At 41.6% G+C, this 23,268-nt stretch overlaps 1 protein-coding gene across 2 annotated transcripts in view; it reads right to left on the bottom strand.

The window, feature by feature from the left end:
• Positions 1-23,268, bottom strand: part of LOC147019455 (uncharacterized) — a 76,109-nt gene that overhangs the window by 48,553 nt on the left and 4,288 nt on the right. The window contains exon 2 of one of the 2 annotated variants that reach the window (XR_015061416.1): positions 22,996-23,172. Coding sequence is in view for 1 of the 2 variants with exons in the window: in XM_085893971.1 (XP_085750097.1) it covers positions 23,092-23,172 (81 nt within the window). In the remaining variant the exon portion in view is untranslated. Of the gene's footprint in view, positions 1-22,710; positions 23,173-23,268 lie in introns of those variants that run through there. The other variant, XM_085893971.1, reaches the window with a different exon arrangement.

A 23,268-nucleotide genomic window follows, 5' to 3' on the forward strand; every position in this document is an offset into this window, starting at 1 on the left:
CTTGCTCTGCAGGACTTCTTTTTCTTGTTTGTTAATTGCCGGAATCCTTCGGATTTCGGCAATTATGTTTGTCGGTTGTGTGTGTCATTCTGTGTCTGTCTGTCTTGTCTCTTTGTTTGTGTGTTTGTTTACCCTGTAGCAGCCACACCGTTTCAGTGATCATGACCAAACTAGGTCCAGACGTCGGCCATGGTCCAACTTAGACACTTGTCATTTTTGGTGAATCTAGGTCAAAGGTCAAGGTCAAGGTCACCGAAAAACCGAAATTCTTATTTTCGCAATAACGTCCGCTAAAATGCTCGTATCGACTTCAAACCAAATCCAAAATGTGCATTTTGCAATACTGCATCCAACCATATGTCCCATTGGGGTGTCACACCAACACCCTTCTTAGCGGTCGGGGGTCGAATGTCAGGGGGGGGTCGGGTCAAAAATTTCAAATTGTGATAAAAACGCCATTTAAAGTCTGATTGATTTCCAAGTTATGATCATAACCAAACTAAGTGCTATAACTCATTAAACAGAAGCACTATCGACTTATAAGAGCCAAATTGATTTCAGGTTTTTGTTTTTTCAGAGATCATGGAGATATGACAAAGTTATTCCGGCAATTCCTTGCTCAACGAGCAATTTCATTTGTTTGTTTGTTTCTTTGTCTGCAGAGCTTTTGTCTTTTTTTTCTGCAACCGTTTATCGGATAGAGACGAAATTTTCACCACAGGAGTGAATACTCATGTAGAATTTTTTACGAAAAAAATAAGACATCATAGGTCATGTGGTGTGGCAGCCATGTTGGAAAAATGGAAAAACTTTGGACCTCTCTCTCTGAAACCGCACCAAGGAAAAAACTGAAACTTGGCACACGGCAAGTACTCATGGGGAATAAGTGATTTTTTTTAAATGACATCACAGGTGCCTTCATTTTAATGTCATAATTGCATATGTAGAATACTACATCTGATCAGTATGAAACTTTCCACAAATGTTCCCCAAGCCATGGGAATGCCAGGGTATTCACAAATAATTGAGAGGTCACACGGTCTGGCAGCCATATTCGATTGAGCGAAAATCTTTTAAAAAATTTATTTCTCTTGAACCGCTTAATCAATCGACATGAAACTTCACATTTATGATCTAGTGTTGATGGGGAATATATGTTTTAAATTTCAACCTAATTGGACACACGGTCTGGTAGCTAGAATTATTTATTTTTTATGTGGGTTCTGTTTTTTTTTCTTTTTTCTTTTTCAATAAGGCTCACTTGGCTGCACCTGCATGGGTTTGAGGGTAGAGGAGGAGTAGCTGAAATGCAAATCCGATCCAGGTTCCTCCTGATGACTTCATCTTTGCTTTTTGCTTGCTTGGGTTCCTTCTGATGATTCCAATGCAGAACTCTATGGATTTGGTCTTCCATTTGATTTGAATTGAATTTATTTTAATACCATTCTAAATTGAATTGAATAATAATAAAAAAAAACATAATGGATCAGGATCAAGTGTCTGATCAAAGTGGGGTTGCATCAAAGCGGGACATCTTGGTACCCAATCATCGCTGTCATATCAGCAGTTATAAAGTCGCAGTTCTGCTTATGTGTCTGATTAATTACGTAACACACCAGTGCACAAACACCACACAAAATACACCACACGAAACTACACAAAATACACCACACAAAACAAGTCCTGGTGAGGGTCTGCAATCTCTGATTGCTCTTTTCTTGTTTTTTTTTTGTGTGTTCAGTCATTAAGCACAACATATCATCCTTTTTGCTAACCCCACCTCCACCCCTCACCTTTCTCTCTTTTTTACTCTCCTCCCCCACTCCTCCCCCCTCCTCTCTCTCCCTCTCTCCCCCACTCCTAATAAAATGCAGCACTCTCCACCCACTCCTCCCACACCTCTGTCTGTGTCCATCTCTCTCTCACACTCCCTCCCTCCTGCAGTGTATAACAACGTTTGGTGAGGAATCATTCTCCCCACCTCCCCACACCCCACTTCCTCGCTCTTCCCCCCTTCTTAGCTCCCCCCTCTTCACCAACTCATAGCTTCCCCTCCCTCTTCTCTCTTCCTCCCTCCTCTCTACTGGTCCCCAGTACAGCTTTCTCCGACGATTGATGAAACCGTTCTTCTTCTGCTTCTCTCTTCTTTATTTCTGTTTCCTGCCGGTTTCTTGCTTTTCTCTCGCTTCTCGCTGGCTTAGCATCTATGTGCCCATTGTCCCTCATCTTCTTTTTCTTGTAGTCCTTCGGACCTCTTTTGTTTATTTTCCTTGTTTTTCCTCAGCTTTTTATATTCATCCACCAGTTTTTCAATCGCGGGTATCAAGTTTCTCTTCAACTTACAAGGAATTATTGCCTTATCCCAAAAATACTAGGATCATATCAGCTACAGTTGTAGCACTATCACGAACAGTTTTTCCTCTCGTTTGCACTTTCAAAACCTCTCGTTTGGACGGCAATTTCTCCCTCTAGAGAAGCAATCAGCCACAGGGCGTCACGATCTCTAGAAGCCATCAGTGGTACGATCTGAATTCAGTATATATTCTGAAACGACAGAATAGTTGTCATTAGTTCACGAAAGGCAATTTCGCAAAATGCCTGAATGACCGGATACCAGACCTAAAATTGACGGCAGTCAGTCAGTCACTGACTGACGGACTCAGTGATTCAAAGGAGTAACAAGCAGACAATACAACAGATCTAAACAATATATATCTCATATGCACAACAAGCCATGTCAGTACAAGAACAAAAGACATAATTTCATGTTGAAAATGGAAAATTTTCCCATTTTTGAGCCACGTTTCGAGACATATGTAACACTTTTTTGGGGATCAAAAACATTTTTTTCGTGTTATTCACATTCGAACCAACCAGTAAGCATCGGTCAAAAGTTTGAGAACACCCCCATTTTTCCTGTTTTTACTGAAATTTAAGCAGTTTAATGTGTCAATGTACTCTGAAATTAAAGCATAGAACAAATAAACAATTGCTAATAAAAAAGAAACCATGGAATCGTTTTGTTGAACAAATTTTAATCTAAATTTTTGACTCGTCAAAGTAGCCACCTTTTGCAGATAAAACAGCCGAACATATTTGTGGCATTCTTTCCACAATGGAAATCAAATATTGTTCGGAAAGTTCTTCCCAACACTGTTGCACAAGTTTGCACAAATGTGTTGCACTTGTGGGTTGCTTTGCTTTCACACTTCTGTCCAGTTCATCCCAAACCAGCTCAATGGGGTTTAAGTCTGGAGACTGTGTTGGCCATTCCATGATTTGAAGCCCACCATCCTGTTCTTTTCTTCTAAGGTAGATCTGATATAGCCTGGAGGTATGTTTTGGGTCATTATCTTGCTATAGGATGAACCCCTGACCAACTAGGCATCGACCAGAGTGTATTGCATGGCGCTGCAAAATGCTGTGGTAGCCCTTTTGGTTCAGGGTGGCAGTCACATTGCGCAAGTTGCCGACTCTGGATCCAGAAAAAGAGCCGCAGATCATCACACTTCCTCCTCCATGTTTGACAGTTGGTGTTACACACTGAGGAACCATCCTTAAGCCTCCTCGACGGTGTACAAAATCCCTGCGTGATGAACCAAAGATTTCAAATTTTGATTCATCGGTCCATAAGACCTTTCAGTTTTCAGTAGTCCATTGGAAGTGCTTCAGGGCCCAGGCAAGTCTCTTTTTCCTATTTTGTCATCTTAGCAATGGCTTTCTTACTGCCACTCGACCTGTCAAACCTGCAGCTCTACGTCTTCTCTTCACAGTTGAAACTGAGACTTCCTTACTTCGACCAGTGTTCGGCAGCTCACAGGACAGCAGATTCAAGCACACCTTATCACGCAAGCTGTTGACTGAGAATCTTGTCTTCTGATTGTGTTGTGGCTTTGGGTCTGCCAGACCTCTTCCTGTCAGTTTCCTCCAATTTCCAAGTGCCTTTTGATGGTGAAGGAAAATGTACTCACTGACACCTTGGCTACCTTTGCAATTTCTCTAAAAGAAAGACCAACACTTTTAAGGGTTATTATGGGCTGTCTGTCTTCCTTTGTTAATTGTCTTTTTCTCACCATTATGGCAGCAATATACTACTTCCTGCAGTGCAATATTGTCCAAATAATGCTTCAGAGGGTGAAGCATCAGTCTGTTCCAACACTGCTTTTATAGAGACAGAGGGTTTTTAACTTATCAACAAAAGTTGGGACACCTGTAGGAATTGTTTGCATCAACTTTTAATGTTTAATTTACTTCCATTGCTGCAGAACAGCTGCAGCTGCTAATCCAATACTTATTCTCTGAAAACGGCCGTTTTTGACAACTCTGAAATTTACATTATTTTTCAGTTTTTGGTCACCTCAACTTTTTTTTTTTAACCTCTTGCAGTTTACCACTTAGCTTTGTACCATTTCAGGTTATTCATTGGACTTGAACTGCTTAAATTTCAATAAAAACTGGAAAAATGGGGGTGTTCTAAAACTTTTGACTGGTCATGTATATATATATATATATATATATATATATATATATATATATATATATATATATATATATATATATATATATGTACATGTATGTATATATGGATACAAATAAACATGACATAATAGCGACCGAAGCTTTTTGTGCTGCACTCTCCAGGGTAAAAATCGCAGCAAGTGAAAAAGGAAGTGAAGGTGCGTGCTTTATACGTAGGTCTCAATAAGGTAGACTCTGATTGGTTCAACCGTAATGACGTCACGGTTAATTCAAATTCCCATTGGTCGGCTCATCATCTTCACCTCGAGCTCCCATTGGCTGGAGCAGAGTTCGTCGATGATTGACGCTCGCAACCACATCCTGGAGAGAGGGGGGATGGGTTTCCCTAAGGCCCATTCACCATTACGAGTTTAAGTGCCGATGTGAAGCTCGGTACGTGGGCCGCACAACATTAAGATTGGCTGATCGGATCAAACAACACGTCCCCTTGGCGATTCAAAGAAAGATTGTGAGGTTTAGAACACAACTAGTGTGAGCATGTAGAAATATCCAGCAACCACCGGCCACTGTACCTGCTTGATCTGCTATTGCACAGCACCTGGTTGCCAACCCTATCTGTGCAGACCAGTACAATGCAGATATGTTCAGGATATTGAGCCAAGGTCGGAGCTCGTTTCATGTACATATATATATATATATATATATATATATATATATATATATATATATATATATATATATATATATATATATATATATATATATATATTGACCGTTTTTACAGCCATTTTTCCCTGCTGTGCAGGGGTTTGGCTTTTTCTTGAGGCAATGTTTTATGGCCGGATGCCCTTCCTGACGCCAACCCTGGTCGCCTCTTACGACACACAGGGATATGGTACACCTATTCTAACCGGGGCATACACCGGGACCACTTTCGCCGGCACTCATTTCGCCGACCTCGGAAGGATGACAGGCTGAGTCAACCCCCTGGTGTTAATTCAGCAGCCAACGGGGCTTGAACTCAGGACCCTGGGATCCCAAGCCACCATCCTAACCACTAAGCCAACACCAGGCTTATATATATATATATATATATATATATATATATATATATATATATATATATATATATATATATATATATATATATATATATATATATATATATATATATATATATATATATATATATATATATATATATATATATATATATATATATATATATATATACATACATACACATACCGAAGGGAGTACTCAGTTTTTACTCCGTTTGTTTTTTGTTTTCTTGTTTGTTGGGTGATATCTCAGCCATCTTTTGAGCTAGAAAGCTGAAATTTGGGCCCAAAAGTGAAGATGTGCTTTGGCAAAAAATAAAAAAAACTTTTTTGATTGATCTATTGATTGATTACTTAATTATTATGGATTTATTAATTCCTTATTTATTTTCTTTCTCATCTGGGCAACATCTCGGGCACCTTTTGAGCCAGATAGCCGATATTTGGAGACGACAGTGAACAAGTGATTTGGCTCTAAAGGATATTTTTGATTTAATTATCGAATCATCAGTTAATCGATTAATTATTCATTTTTCGTTGAATTACTTAAATTTTCAAAAAGTTAGAGATTTGGATGCAACATTGGTAATTTTGGTGTGTTATTAGCCAATTGATTAAGAAAGTAATTGTTTTACAATTATTATTTATTGATGTTAATTATGCAATTGATCAATTAATTATTGTACACCGCTCCATCTCAATTCCAACTCCATGTGCTGCATGGTGGCTTCGCACCCCGGCAATGTCGCACGTTGGAGGATTTGTTATTCATTTATTTGGCGTGGGGGCGGTGTACTTTGAGCATACCGCTACTTGTTATTTTTGTGTGATTATTATCATTATGCCATTATCGTCAGATGGAACTAAAACAAGCTCGAATGAGCTAAGATCCTCGTCCTCTTAATGATGACGTCATAAAAACTAATATGACGTCATTTTGATGTATCAGGTTTGCAATAAATTATTTGTGCTAATGCCCGGCTTGATTCCCGCAAACAAAATTCAAACAGCTTGCCAAATTTCGGAGATAATGGTAGAGGCGATTTCCATTAGTGGCGATATTATGACGTCAACTTTTTTTCTCGGAAGAATTTCCAAAATCGGAGATGGTTACTGCCTGCGCGTGGGCTTTCTGCATATACATGGCAAGTTTCACGAAGATCCGATGAAAACTTTGGGTTGTGAAACAAAAAATGTCAAAAAATAGGAATGACGTCATAAAAATTGATATGACGTCATAGTGATGTATCATATGTGCAGTAATTCATCTCTGCTAATGCCCTGCTCGATTCCCGCAAACAGAATTCAAAAGCTTGCCAAGTTTGAGATAATTTTTTTGGGCGATTTCCATTAGCAGAGATATTTTGACGTCATCACTTTTTTTCGAGGAGGAATTTTCAAAATCGGAGATGGTTACTGTCTGCGCAGGATATTTTTACATATATGTGCCAAGTTTCAGGAAGTTTCGAAAAAACTGTAGGCTGTGAAACAAAAGAGTCCACAAGAACAACAACGTGAGTAAGACTTTGAGATCCTCCACGAGGATCTAAAAATTGTTGTCATAATTTTTACTTCTCGGTAAAATTTTTACTTTTACTTCTTTTACTTTGCATAATTTAGGTGTGTCCCACAAAATGCCATGATGAGGTATTTATACATGTTACCACGGAGGTTGTCCGAGGTGGAAAAGCCCCTTCCAAAAGTGGGGGGGGGGGCGAAACAAAGTTGCTCCAACCTCCGTCGTGTGACCCATAGCCCCCCTGTCAAGGTATTTGGAATGGATGAGTAACAAAGAAGACAGACAGACAGACACCAAATTGCATATTTTAGGATGAAGTACAAATGAATTGTGGGTCAAAAATGTAGTGACATCTAAGCAATGTTGGTTTTTATTCCAGCTGGATAAATTTTAGCATGGATTAATTTGTTTGTTTTTGTATCCTGTTTAATATCAGTCAGGTAGTCAGTCAGTGAGTCAGTGGTTAGAATGAGATATATATATATATATATATATATATATATATATATATATATATATATATATATATATATATATATATATATATATATATATATATATATATATATATATATATATATATATATATATATATATATATATATATATATATATATATATATATATATATATATATATATATATATATGTATATATATATATATATATATATATATATATATATATATATATATATATATATATATATATATATATATATATATATATATATATATATATATATATATATATGTATATATATATATGTATATATATATATATATATATATATATATATATATATATATATATATATATATATATATATATATATATATATATATATATATATATATATATATATATATATATATATATATATATATGTATATATATGTATATATGTATATATATATATATATATATATATATATATATATATATATATATATATATATATATATATATATATATATATATATATATGTATATATATGTATATATGTATATATATATATATATATATATGTATATATATATATATATATATATATATATATATATATGTATATATATGTATATATATGTATGTATATATATGTATATATGTATATATATGTATATATGTATATATATATATATATATATATATATATATATATATATATATATATATATATATATATATATATATATATATATATATATATATATATATATATATATATATATTGTTTCGGCTGTGGAAATTCGCAGAACACCATAAAGGTTCCTTATTCAGTTATTCCGGTAAGTCTGTGTTCAGTTAGATTTCCCCACCGTTGTTTAATGCGAATTATTCGTGTCACAGGGCTGTGATCCTTTGAGGTAGGTTTTTCTTTTTCTATCGTTATTTTGAACCAACCACATCTCCACCACCATGACAACAACTGCAATCGCTCCCCTTAACCACAACACCAACCACAACCACACCTGCCTCTCAACAACCACGCCATCCTCACCACTCTGCCAGCAACCGTCAACATCTCCATGCCACAAACATCGCCTCACCTTCGTCTCCGAAACGACGCCATCTTTGCACCAGCCGCGGCGAGTCCCCAGCAAACAGTGTCACTGCAAACCGACGCGGGAGGTTTCGTTGTGAGCGCAAGTCTAGTGATTTCTTCCACGTCCGCTCCGTGTGGAAGCTTCGCCTCGAAAAACGGATCACAGGAGAGAAAGGGGCAGGACCTGTGGGGGTCAAATGCTGTTGATTTCTACCACATCCTCTCTGTGTGGAAGCTTCACTCTCGGAGAATCGGATCCAGAGGGCCGGTGATCTCCACCACGTCCGCTTTCTGCGCAGGGTCAAGGGTCAGAGGGCAAAGGCCAAATCTCGTCCCCCCGGCCCTATATAAGGGCGAGCAGAACGGAGCTTCGAGGCAGTCTGGAGGGGTCGGAGAGCCGAGTGGAGCCAAAGTCTGGAGAGAGTCAGTCGGGGAAAGCCAAGGAGCTTCGTGGAGACCACAGCCGGGGAGAGCTTGCCAGCGCCAAGGCAGTCCGAGGTGATCGGACCTCGGCACAGTTCGCGCATCACTGAGGAGTGGACGGGGTCGTTATAGCATCAACTCTTATCGAGCATCAACTCTTATAGAGCATCAACTCTTATAGAGCATCAACTCTGACTGAGCACTAAAAGACCCGTTCGTTCCTCTCAAACTGCGTTGCCGGCTGGGGCCCGGATCACCTCGCCTTGGCAAGGCCGCAATCAGGCGCGGTAGTCCTCGTGGCCATGGGAAACAGACATCACGACCTGCCCATCGTCGCAAGGCCGCAATCAGGAGCGACTGTCCTAGTGGCCGTGGGAAACAGACGTCACGACCTGTCCATCGTCGCAAGGCTGCAATCAGGCGCGGCTGTCTTGGTGGCCGTGGGGAGCAGACATCGCGACCTGCCCATCGTCGCACCACGAGGGTGCGGGTAAGCCACATCGGTCTCACGAGCCCATTTGGTCAACCAAGGCTCACGCACTATAAAGGTCCATGGACTCTGTCTGCTACTCTCGTCTATGAGAGTGGCCCTTTCCTTCCTTTTGAGTGAATCTTGTGGCGCCGTGTCCTGACAAGTAAAAACTGTGAAGTGACTGTACATTAATAATAACCATATTCGGTCGTAGTGTTTGCCTGCTTTTGTTTGCCTGTATACGTGTTGGCTGTACATACGCGCATGTGTAAAATAAATGTGCTTTGTTTGAATGTATCCGTTCGTTGCGTCCTCTTTCCCCTATTGAAAATGCCATCTTGCATCGCGGAAAAAATAGTGGGGTTTCAAACACCCATTAAATAGAATCGGATCCGGCGAGGTCGGCGATAATACCCGCTCGGTTATCACTGCAGAACAGAACGGACCGCTTTAGCGGTTCGTGTCTCAAGCCGACCTGCGTTGAGGTACGGCTGCCCGGTCGGCTCCCCGTGCAGGTACTTAGGTATATCGAATTCGGCGAGTGACCCTATCTTGCGCGGGTGGACAATTGGCTTGGCCGTGGTGGGGTTGAAGAACCGCCCGTGACAGGGTTCCGGCGTTAGCTCCGGAAAGTCACGACTGAATTGTCCATCCGGTGGGCGACGCGGTTGTGATTAGAGGAGTGGAAAGCGGCAGTTCGCACGCCGGCGGGCGCGAATTCGTAACAATATATATATATATATATATATATATATATATATATATATATATATATATATATATATATATATATATATATATATATATATATATATATATATATATATATATATATATATATATATATATATATATACACAAGCGGGGTGTGCTGACACATTGTAAGCAATAACAAACCGTGCTTGGGCGTTGTCTCTGGTCGCTCACCTGCATTTGTTTTCATTTGTTTATTTTAATTAATTTGTTTATTACTTAGGAAATCATTGATGACTTCCGTCATCTGTTTGTGTGTGTGTTTGTTTGTGTGTGTGTTTGTGTGTTTGTTTGTAGGCACGATAACTCGAGAACGGAAGAAGCTACCAATGTCAAATTACACCACGTGATTCAGGAGCGTGATGGCTAGTGCTGATTAGTTTTTGGTCAAAATCGGTCAAAGGTCAAGGTCACAGTGAGGTCAAACATTCGATTTTTGATGGTTTGGTACAGAATTATCGTAGAAACTTCTGGTTTGCGTCGCTACCTTCTCTAGAGACAGCTTTTTTTTTTGACAGAAAATGAGAAAACTTCATTCTTCAAGAATGAAGAAAAGAAAAAAAGAGACAGAAATTTTTGTGGGAAGTTGACGATTTCGTACGTACCAGTGTATGACTGCTTGTTTATACTTCCCTATTTGGATGCTTTCCAATGGTTCTATGATTTTTTCCTGGTTTCTCGCCTTTGATGTCTGTCGGCACACAAAATTACCATGCTGGGACAAAGTTGCTGGGACAAAGTTGTTGGGACAGCTGTGGTATTTATTGGTAGAACTGATACCATTATGTCTATTTGACTGAAACATGTCAATTGAGACAAAAATAGAAATATCTCAAACTCTAAAAGAACAAGACGATCACGATGATGAAGCACCGAAAAGAGCTGTTGTTCACCAGAAAGATATCATGCACCGAAAACTGGAAGATTTCGCATCTCTGAGAAGCAAAAGTTTTTTTGATTTACTGCATTTGAACTCTGACTTTCTGCACAAAGACCCGGATCAATGGGAAACTGAAGATAGTTTCGTACAGAGCCGTACTATCATCAGCTGGATGATAGTACGGCTTGAAAAAACTTGAAAAAAACCGGTTTTTCAAGTTACAAACAAACAAGCAAACGGACCCAAATCCAATACCCTCTCCTTTGGCGAGGGTAAAACTGATGTCAGAACAGCTGTACACACAATGACACAACAGAGTTTGTAAAGTAATCTGCTGGCACTTCTGCAAAAACTTTGATATTCTGACCAGAAAATTTGTGGGAAAATTAACCAAAAGCAATCACTGAAAACATGGAAGTACCTAACACTCACGTACGACCTAATGATCCCATCGAGCATGAACATTGAAAAGAAAGCATTGCAACCAGATATCATACTTAGATACAAAAAGAGAAGGCATTGCTAGTTGAGGTGTTAATACCGGTGATTTTGGACTAAACGATACAGAAATCAAGAAAATGAGCAAACACCAAGACCTCAAGAATGAAGTTAAAAGATCCTGGAAGCTGAAGAATGCCAAAGTTGTACCAGTGATAGCTGGAGCTACAGGAATAATGACGAAGAACCTCACAGAGATATTAAAAACCATCCCTGGGAATTTTACTACAAACAAACTGCAGTTGGAAACCGTCCTGGGCTCAGTAACGATCCTGAAGAGAGCCCTCGGCACAAAACTTTGAGAACAGAAAACTTCACAGCTTGGTCCATGAATCGTGACCCCCTTACCAAAATAAAGGTGGATACTTTGAGCCTGCTTTGGGAGGACTCCATTCCACATTCTGAAACCCACATATGGAGACAACAACCAACAACCAACGACACACACACACACACACATTTATTAGTGTAGATTACTAAATGCCCATGTCAGGGAGAGGGGGGGTGGGGATGGGGATAAAACATAATCAAATGGTTTGTTTTATCCGGCAATGGTGCAGGCCTAAAAAAAGATTTTCAAAGAAAAGAAACATGAGATTGACCATACAAAAGAGGATTGTATAACGAAGAACGGGTCTTTCTGGTGAAGGCCGGTGTCATTCTACGTCGGCAGACAGGTATAACGATGGATGGAATGAACAGAACATTGATCGACGTCTTTTCTCATGCGGAGCAAGAGGAAGTTGATGTTTCGGGTGTACTAACCGTTCCTCATGTCAGGACAAATGAAGGGTTAATGCCGGAAATATCGACTTCTCCGAGCTTCCTGTGGTGGACAGCATACCTTTCCCAATACCAGAAGCAGAGTGAGTCGAGCAAGCCAGCCAGAGGGCATACTCCTGGACACTCCAACATTACTTGGACCCATTCGGTGAACATATTCAATGTACGTCGTATTTGACCTGACATAATCGATTAATTCAAAGCAACGAACACATAGACAAGCTCGCATGTAAAATAACCAAGATACGTGACAACAAGTGTTGCCAGAATCAAAGTTCCGACTAATTTCAAACAATCTGCTCGGTGGAACTGCTTTTACCAAAATCTAGGACACCAAAGGCCATGCCTTGTGAATGCAAAACTTACCAGTGCATGTTATTGTGCATTGATTGAGCAAGTGCAAACTAAGGCTAATCTACGTGTAGGCTACAATGGAGCTTATTAACGTTTGCCCATTTTCCGGTGGGGTCTGCTCTTGCATACATAAGCAAATCCTATAATCTGTGCGTGATAATAGAGCGAGCCAACACATCTTGATTTATTTCAAATTGCCTTTGTAGAGGGAGTAAAAAAAAAAAACAGACAACTGCTCATTTGCAGGTCAGCTGTACAATTCCATGCTGTATGATCTCCAATAAGACATCGTTTTTGCGCCGCAAGTTGACTGATTCAGGGGTGAGAGTGTCATGATGCAGGATCCAATCCTTCTCACTGGCAGGAAAGACCTTATCCACGCTCTTGCGAATCTTATTGCGCAGAGTTAGGAAATTGGGACTGATATCACCGTTACTCATCTGAATGTGATTTTCCTTCGGACTTAGAGTTATAACATGAGGTCTTGTTAGAAGTGGAAGAAATAATGGATCATTTGATGAGCTCAACAAAGCCACGCCCTCGACAAGGAAAACGCTTCAAGAGAAAGGATCAGGTGATGTTATCAAGGATCTGTTGGATCAGTGTATGAAGTGCATTTTAATGTTTTTATATATTTTTTGTATACAAAGTCGAGGCTCGTGGAAAAGCTACAACACTGAACGAATCAGGACGCAACACAACAAAAGGAACAGAAAAAAAGAGGGGGGTATACCAACAGCAGGGTTAAAGGATAAGGCTTGGACTGTTTGACAAATAAAGGAAGTGAGGAAGGATGATTGGTCGGGGAGGATGCACGAGCTGGAGAAGATGGATACAGAAGCAAACTCTCAGGAAGGAAAAACTGGATATTTGGACAGAGGTGAGTTTGGTTAACAGGGATAGAAAAGATCATGGTTTTGGATGGGAGATGATCTGAGATGATGGTGAACCATCTCAAATTGATGAAAATGGAGAGCACCAACAACAAATGGCGATGAATTCAAGGTTATCAGCATTCCTATTTTTTTTTTTAATGGAAGAGGGAGGTGGTGAAATAACCTATGTGATGACCCTCCATGATGACCTTTGATAGCATTTTCACAAAGGTAGTCATCAGACATGAAAGAGCAAACAATTTTGATCTGGTCGGGAGATGTGGCCGTCAGGATGACGCAGAGGTAGCACACTTGCTGTTGAGCTGTTTGGTCTGCGTTACGTTCTCGACTTGATTATATATCATCAGACTGGTGTTCTCGCAGGCAGCTGGGATTCGACCAAAATGTGCACTGCCATTGGATGGATGTGAAGCTGGTGTTCCATCTGCTAGGATTAGCTGATGGACGTTGTTAAAGATCCCAGGGTGTCTTCAAACAAAGAGCTGGAAGGTTATCACCAGCAGCACTGCCAGATTCCAAAGTCTTATCAATAAAGCTCTGGCCTAGAGGATATGGATACTGCCAGGATTGATTTGCTCATCAAAACACCAACATGATGGCTCCGCGATCCTCAAGGTAAAGGACCACACTAATGAAATGTATTTTGTTATTGTAAGTTGGCTTCTATGCTGTTTTCATTTTGGATGGTACGGCAGTGGGTAAAAGGTATCGAGAGTTTCTGTTAAGTTAAGCAGTTCCAGAGTGGAAATTTGTAGAATGAGTGGACAATTTGGGCAGGTTGTGGGTGGGCTAAGGGTGGGCAAACCTGGCAATGACCCATGTGAATAGTGGCCTTAACTCGTGTAATCTTGTAAAAAATAGGCGTTCCCTTGGGAAGGAAGGAATTTTCAATGCACGAGGAGGCCATTTGGCCCATCAAGCCTGTGTTCTGTTCTTTTGAAAATATGAGCATCAAGCATGGAAGCAGCATGTACAATTTTTTTTAAGTCATTGGTACGACTCAGCTGGGGTCGAGTTCAAACCGCTGACCTCCCAGACTCAGAGCAGACACTCTCACCATTATGGCACTTTTTATTATTGCGTCACAGGTGCTCCTCCAAAGGAGGTTCTTTATTAACGAGCATTATTTATTAATGACAAACGTAACACTTATGTACCTTTTCTAGAGAAAGATGGTAACAGAACCAATATGCAAGTACAGATGTAAACTGTGGTCGTGTGTCTCAGGAGAAGCAAGGTGGAAGGTGTTGGAAAATATTCACTCGAATCCATGATGGTGCATAATCAATCACTGCCTGTTTCCCTGCACCCATCACAGCTTCATTACATGGCTCCAAGAAAACCATGGTCTCATTAATGTTGCACTTCGGGGACCGTGGAGGCAGCTCATCCCCATGACGTCCTTTCCAGCTTCTCTCTGCTATTCCTACTGTTCTCTTTTCTCTCTTCCACCTCCATATATGTGGTGCCTTCCTCATGAAAATGCCTGTTCAAATCATTCATGCTTGGAGAAAAGGAAGAAAACCGTTCCTTATTCCACATGCGTCTTAGAACGCATAACAAAACGGATGAGATGATAATCTAGCTCTTTTCACTGGCCTGACTCTGCCTGATACACCAAGTTCGTGTGTTTCCTGAATCGTAAATCGATGCCTTTACGTGTCTGACCCAAGTAAATAGCCATCTAGCACAGTATGTTGTGATCTAGGTTCTTCTTTCATATGCAGCACATGGATGCAGGTTGCATCATTTCCTGGGGCCATTGTGAAGCTGCCGTTGATTCAGTGCCCCCTGTAAAGTTAGAGCAGGAATTTGGAATTCTGTTCAGGGTGCTGCTGGTAGTTTGCCTACTCTTCTCAAAGGACACCATGGGATCTTTAACGTCCATCAACTCTCTCTCTCTCTCTCTCTCTCTCTCTCTCTCTCTCTCTCTCACTCTCTCTCTCTCTCTCTCTCTCTCTCTCTCTCTCTCTCTCTCTCTCTCTCTCTCTCTCTCTCTCTCTCTCTCTCTCTCTCTCTCAGCCTGTGGCTGCTGGTTGCATCATTGGTTTGGACGCGGCTATACCGCTGATGCAGTGTCCCCCTTACCAGTACACTGGTGCTCATTTTGCTGACCTCAGAAGGATGACAGGCTGAGTCAACCTCCTGGTGTATTTTAATTCAGCGGCCAACGGGGCTTGAACTCAGGACCATAGGATCCCAAGCCGCCACCCTAACCACGAAGCCAACACCAGGCTTGGTCATCAACTAATGCCGGCAGATGGGACGCCCGGTTACCATCTGTCTGAGGGACAGCACACATATCCGAGGGACAGCACACATAGTTTATGACTGGGTCGGGATTCAAACCCAGGCTAGACAGCTTAGAGGCAAGTGTGCTAACTCTATGCCATCCTACCAGCCCATGTTATCACATTAAAATATGCAGTATGGTGTCTCTCCGCCTGTCTGTCTGTCTATCTGTCTGTCTGATTGCAATACATTCGGTCGTTGCTTTTTAAATCCCAACCAAACTTGACAGAAGGACAAAGGGTCACACGATGGAGGTTATAGCCACTTCATTTGCCCCCCATCCCAAGGTGGTTTTCCACCTTGTACAAAAACTGTGTTAAGGTGTATAAATAGCTAATTGTGATGTTTTCCCAAGGCCACTTCTAATAACAAAACTATAACACTTATGATAATAGCATAATATTACTGTTATTAAAAAAAAATGACCGTTTTTACAGCCATTTTTCCCTGCTGTGCATGGGTTTGGCTTTTTGTGAGGCAATGTTTTATGGCCGGATGCCCTTCCTGACGCCAACCCTGGTCGCCTCTTACGACACACAGGGATATGGCACACCTATTCTAACCGGGGCATACACCGGGACCAGTACACTGGCACTCATTTCGCCGACCTCGGAAGGATGACAGGCTGAGTCAACCCCCTGGTGTTAATTCAGCAGCCAACGGGGCTTGAACTCAGGACACTGGGATCCCAAGCCACCACCCTAACCACTAAGCCAACACCAGGCTTATAATATTACTGTTATTACAAAACAATATTAATACCAATAATATCCCCCCACCCCCCCCCCACAAGGGGTTTTCCTCCTTGGATAAACGCCATGTTATCGTGTATAAATAGCTTATCGTGGCGTTCCATGGGGAAAGCCTACCAGAATTAAAAATATTATAAACCCCAAACACATATGATTACCTTTTTAAACAGTCACTCCTGATGTTTAACACTAAACTGAAAGAGAGGAAACCCGATTGCACCCTCCACAGACGAACGGACTCAATCCTATATCTACTGTAATCTATATACCACAGAGAGGATTAATAACATGATCCTTCGAGCCATTCCCAGAGGAAGTAGGTGTACAAGTACAGTCGACGAAATACTACAAAGCCGAAAACCGATTGATTTAAAGGGTTGGCCTATTTAACGTTCCATCTCCACTCATGGTTCATTATACCTCGGAATCCAGGTTCAAATTAAATATCTGTAAATGTATGTGTCCATCTTGCTACTAACGTCCTGTTAATTCAAATAAAGTGCACCGATGTGTGCTAATCTCATTGCCCCTGCATACCATCTATGTATGATCTCCATTATGAGCCTTAGGTTAATGTTAATATTATACAATTTCATAATATGTTATAAATAATAATGGTGGTGTTGAATGAGCAAGTTTTTGTATTTGATAAGTGGTTAATTTTATCTGATTCCTTCATCGTAGTCTTTAAACCATTGATGGCCAATGTGCACCCCTCTAACAAAAGAAACATCACCGAGTTGACAGTGGGGAAGCATTTGCTCTCGACAGCCCTCATTCAACAGATTTATCAACGACATCAAGTTCTGGGAAGCTGTTGGACGTGAGTGTCATGTTCTCCAAACGAATCGCGGATCACCAGGTACAATGAATGGCGGTTGTTGACGAGGTAGCAGGGAAAAAAATTTAATAGGGTTCACTCGGTTTCATGCTGTGCAGATGGTATTTTCAGACATGCACTTTTGCTGAGACATTCACTCGATGCAATTAAGCCTCAAGAACCAAGAATCCAAGTCCATGTGATGGCAACGTTGTCTTTAACAATTGTTCCAGCTCCGTTAGTTTACGTCGTAGAACCGTCACAGCATGGACGGATAACATTGCGGTGTCATCATAACCAACATTTCCATTCGTTTGTGATAACTGTGATTTTAGGTCGTGATTTCATCATGTTTACATCTCCATGCGGCTGTCTTCGCATCATACATACATTCGTTTATCATGCAGTAAGTCTGCTCTCAGATCTTTCTCTTTTTTTCTGGCCACAGTTTACTCGAAGGTTGACTTGAGACACAGCGGTCACTTTGTCTTATCATCACAATGGAGGTCACGTGGTATTGGGTTTGGCTAGCCAAGGATCACCCACAACCCCCAATAAGGTTTGTTCCAAGAAAGACATGAGGTCACTGTCATACTGGAGGACATAATTGAAATCAATATTCCATTTGTGCACAAGGCTTACGGTGTAGTATCATATGAGTGTATGGCAGAGCAATTTTAACATTGAGGGGATAAACCTCTGACAAAGCAAAGCGATGTTGTGGGGTAGGACTTTGCATAGCTCTGAAAAACACACATTCACTAAAACTTCAGCAACAAGCCTATGTTTTGACATCTGTAATTTTTATTTTTACATTTTGTAATTCAAATTTGGATCAGATAGCCATAGTTTTTTAAAATTCCTTTGTAAGATCATGTCTCGTTGAGGAAGAGGGCATGAATTGATAGTTGGGCAGCAAGGTAAGAGTTGCATGTAATAAGCAAGGGACTGAATGAAAAAAGAAAAGAGTAGAGAGGAGGAAACAACAACCTGCAAGAGGCTTGGGGTATTTAGAGTAAATGAAGAGTAAAAAAAAACAAAAGATGTGTCTAAGGATGCGAGGTGATAGTGCACGAACCTCTTCAAGCCCTGAATGGAAGAGTAGGATAGATCAGAGGAAGGTAGTTACACAAACAGGAGAATTCCTGGAGTTGTTCAGGCAGATTGGAGGGATGAGAGAACAGGAGTGACACCAGAAGAGAGGTGGTTTAAAAAAAAAAAAACAGTCAACCAATTTCCCACCGTTGTGAGAACAACAGAACTTGTGCAACAGCATCATTGCAGGTGATTCCAATAATGTTGAGCACTTTAGATCCCCCAGTATCCAGCAGAGAGAAAGAGTGAACGTGCAGAGCTTGAGATCCCCTAGAGTCCAGTAGAGAGAATGAGCGAACACGCAGAGGAGCTTTGGACCCCCCAGAATCCAGCAGAGAGAAAGAGCGAACACGCAGAGGAGCTTTGGACCCCCCAGAATCCAGCAGAGAGAAAGAGCGAACACGCAGAGGAGCTTTAGATCCCCCATAATCCAGTGGAGAGAAAGAGCAAATGTGAAGAGGAGCTTTAGAACCCCCCAGAATCCAGTAGAGAGAAAGAGCAAACATGCACAGGAGCTTTGGACCCCCCAGAATCCAGCAGAGAGAAAGAGCCAATGTGAAGAGGAGCTTTGGATCCCCCAGAATCCAGTAGAGAGAAAGAGCAAATGTGCAGAGGAGCTTTGGATTCCCCAGAATCCAGCAAAGAGAAAGAGCGAACATGCAGAGGAGCTTTAGATCCCCCAGAATCCAGTAGAGAGAAAGAGTGAACATGCGGAGGAACTTTACCTCCCCCCCCCCCAGAATCCAGTAGAGAGAAAGAGCGAACATGCACAGGAGCTTTGGATCCCCAAGAATTTAGCAGAGAGAAAGAGCGAATGTGAAGAGGAACTTTACTCCCACCACCCCCCAGAATCCAGTAGAGAGAAAGAGCGAATGTGCAGAGGAGCCTTAGATCCCCCAGAATTTAGTGAAGAGAAAGAGCAAACATGCAGAGGAGCTTTGGATCCCCCAGAATCCAGTCGAGAGAAAGAGCAGGAGAGGCAGAATGCAAGGGTACCAGCCCAAAGGAGAAAGCAGTACTCCATCAATATCTGGCCAAAGGGCTTTTATGCTGTGAGTCGTTCTGATTTTTCAAGGTAAGACTTGGAACGATTGAGGACGATTTAATTAGTCTGAGGCTGGCTCTTGGAGGCAAGCTTTGCTTTATATGCTCAGCCCCGATCATGGCTGGTTAGGAGAGCAAGAAGTTCAAGAGACTAAACCTGACCACGAAAATCGGTGGGTTCCTTTGACGATGCTGCCAGAGAGATTCTTAACCACGAATATAGGAATTGGAATCGTGAAATTTTCCAGGAATGAAGGACACGTTTAATTTATCAGACCAGCATACAATCAATTATAGAGCTCTCCTGGCCATCAAAGGGAAGGAGTACTTTCTGACACAATGTGGAGTCATATGAACATCATTGGCTAAGGGGGGGAGGGGGTGTAGCTGTGTTTCTCATACAATGCCTCCTTGAAGGTTAAGGTAAGAATTTGGAATTTGGCCAGGGTGGTGGCGATAGCTCGCCTACTCTTCACAAAGGAAACTGTGGGATCATAAACATCCACCAACTAATGCTGGCAGACACGACACCCAGTTTTCTGTCCATCCGAGGGACAGCATACACATTGATGCCTCGCCCTGCCTGTAAGACACCAAGATGATAGTTTGTAGCCAGGCTGAGATGCAAACCCAGGCTAGTTAGCTCAGAAGTAAGTTTGCATACCTCTGGGCCGCTCTGTCAGCCCCAGAGCATCAGAGAGACCATTTATGCAAATGAAAAACAATACTGATTGGAAAACTGCCAACCGGCACCCTTATCTCCACTGGGAGAGGAGAGAGTTCCATTGATAGCAGCAAGGTGACTGCACGAGTGGAAGAAGTCAGAAGTCCAGGAATGAAGGCATACATTTCAAGGTCACAGGCTGGGAACATGTCAGCAGAGCAAGATTCAGACTTTGTCGACTGCCAAAGATATGTCTATGGATATGGGACTGACCTCGTGTTGTGATTTCGGGCCTCTGGCCATTACTGGGCAGTGGAGCAGCATATGTCCAGAGTTGAGTGATTGGGACAGAATGCAAACCAATGGCTAATGGAATCTGTTTTTGCATCCTTCTTTGTGGATTGGAGTGATGATTGCTGATTTCCAGGCAGACAGTGATGCAGCCAAAGCAGAAGGGCAGGTTGAAGAGTGTAGAAAATCAAGTCATTGTAACTATTGGATGCAATAAACAAGAGAATGAATATAGAAAAACAAGAGAGAAAGGAGGGAATCAGGAGAGGTTGGCTAAGGGTTTGTGAACTTGGCCCATTGCTGAAGAGAACTTTCTCTATCTTCTCGGGTGAAAGGGACACAATGTCCAGTGTACATTGGAATGATGGGGTAAAATGATCGAGCAGGATGACTTGGCTACATGAGATTTGGTGACAAGGGCAGAGTTAAGACATTCTGCCTTATATTCGCTATCGTCTGAAGAGATCGCATTTGAGACGAGGGAGGGGATGGAGTCGGGGCATACACCAGAGTTTGAGTTGAGAACATGTCACCATGAATTTGTACAGAGAGACTGGTGGGAGAGCTCAGCATTGAAATTTGCAGTATTATGTTTTCTGGCATGCCTCGTGATGGGCAGAAACTTATCAGCCTGACCGAAAATTAGCCTACGTACTGCTAGCTTTCCATATTGAGAAAACTTCGTGTGGGGGCTTGTGAGGTGCATTATGGGGGCTGCGAGGCATGCGCGATGGGGGCTGCGAGGTGCACGATGGGGGCTGTGAGGTATATGGTGGGGGATGTGAGGTGCACGATGGAGGCTGCGAGGTACGCGCGATTGGGGATGTGAGGTGCATGATGGGGGCTGTGAGCTGCACGATGGGGGTTGTGAGGTGCACGATGGGGGATGCGAGGTACGCGCGATTGGGGATGTGAGGTGCATGATGGGGGCTGTGAGCTGCACGATGGGGGCTGTGAAGTGCACGATGGGGGATGCGAGGTGCACGATGGAGGCTGTGATGTACGCGCGATGGGGGATACGAATGACATGGTGGAGGCTGCGAGGTACACGGTAGGGGTTGTGAGGTACACGATGGTGTTGCGAGCCATGCGGTGGTGAAATCATTTAGAATCTCTAAGTATAAGAATGAAATCGTTATTTGATCAAGACAAAATAAAGAAACGAGTATTGAGAAGGAAGAGGAAAATAATAAACAACAGAATGAGCAACAGGAAGATTGAGTTGGTATTTTTTCTTGTTAAAAAAAAAAATTCTCTTTTTTTTGTAGTTAAGCGAAGAAAAAGGGAAGTATAATACAAGATATTGATGGAATAATAAGTTGGTAAAATGCTTGGAATATGCCTTTCAATCTTGACAAATTTCACTCACTGTCTCCCTGAAAGGACCATCTGGAAAACCATCCTACTTTCTTAACAATCCTCTTGAATCGATTCAGCGATTCAGCCATTCAAACTGATTGGTCTCACTATCAGCCATAATCTCTCTTGGGCAAACCACATTTCAGAGTTGGTCTCCAAAGCCCATCGCCGACTGGGCATCCTCCATCATACAAGGTCTTCATCAGCAGCTTGATGGAGAACTGCTCCCCCTCTGGGCTGGCTCCCCTCCCTCACAGCTTGCTCAGCTTGCCGCTGTGGAAACCAAGGCCTTCAACATTATTGGAATCTCCCGTGCTGAAGCCGATTGAAACTCCCAAATCTAGGATCACTGTTCACCTCCACTAACTTGTTTCTCTTTTTTTCCCACCTGTGGAACCAACTTCCACATCCTCTTCAATGTCATTCTGCCTTCCATGTCTTCAAGACAGCTGCTCACCACCATCTCAGATCACTGCCAATTTAAAACCATGATGTTTTCTACCCCAATTAACTCTACCCAAATCCACCTCTTTCCAAACATCCAGTTTTTCCTTCCTGAAAGTTTGCTTCTGTATCCACCTTGTCCACCTCGTGCATCCTTCCCTACCCCTCATTCTTCGCCACATCGCTAATTTATCCAGGTCTCCCTCTATTTTATTCTATTTAGTCCCTCAAACCTACTGTTGTTGTGTTTCCCCTCTCTTGTTCTACTTTTCCTTTTGTTCTGTTACATTCTGATATCTTCTATGTTCTAACTCCTCCACAAGCCTCCTCTATGGATTCAAAAAACAAAATCGTGAGAAGATGACACCCACAAGCAAAGAGAGATTACAAGTCAAGCATGAGCATACCGTCTCGCTGAAATCTCGATAAACACAATCTCCAATTTGGCATATAGGATGACCAAGTAAGTACAGATGAAACGTACGGATTCTTTGGGCTCCTTGTTAACATGTCTCATACCCGTCAATGTTTTCAAGTGATCTCGCTGCGGTACGTCTTCCTGATCTTACCAGTTGTTATAAGCTTTGGGTGACAGTTTTTAATCATTTCTGGATCCAAAGTGGCACGTCTTCCCATTTGTTGCCGCCACCATCATTGAGCCACAATTACAGACAGCCAAATGTCATACCGCGCAGCAATCTGCGCTCTTTGAGCAATGGTTCATCTCTCAGCCGTAATGGATCCATCTGAAAGCAAAGAAAAATGAATATTTATGGCAATGAAAAAGATTTCAAATAACAAAAAAAAATAATGCTCGACCTCTAATAAAAAGAGAGTATGTA

Source organism: Eptatretus burgeri, chromosome 9 (assembly GCF_056783735.1).
Source record: "Eptatretus burgeri isolate ZD-2024b chromosome 9, Ebu_testis_v1, whole genome shotgun sequence".
NCBI lineage: Eukaryota > Metazoa > Chordata > Myxini > Myxiniformes > Myxinidae > Eptatretus > Eptatretus burgeri.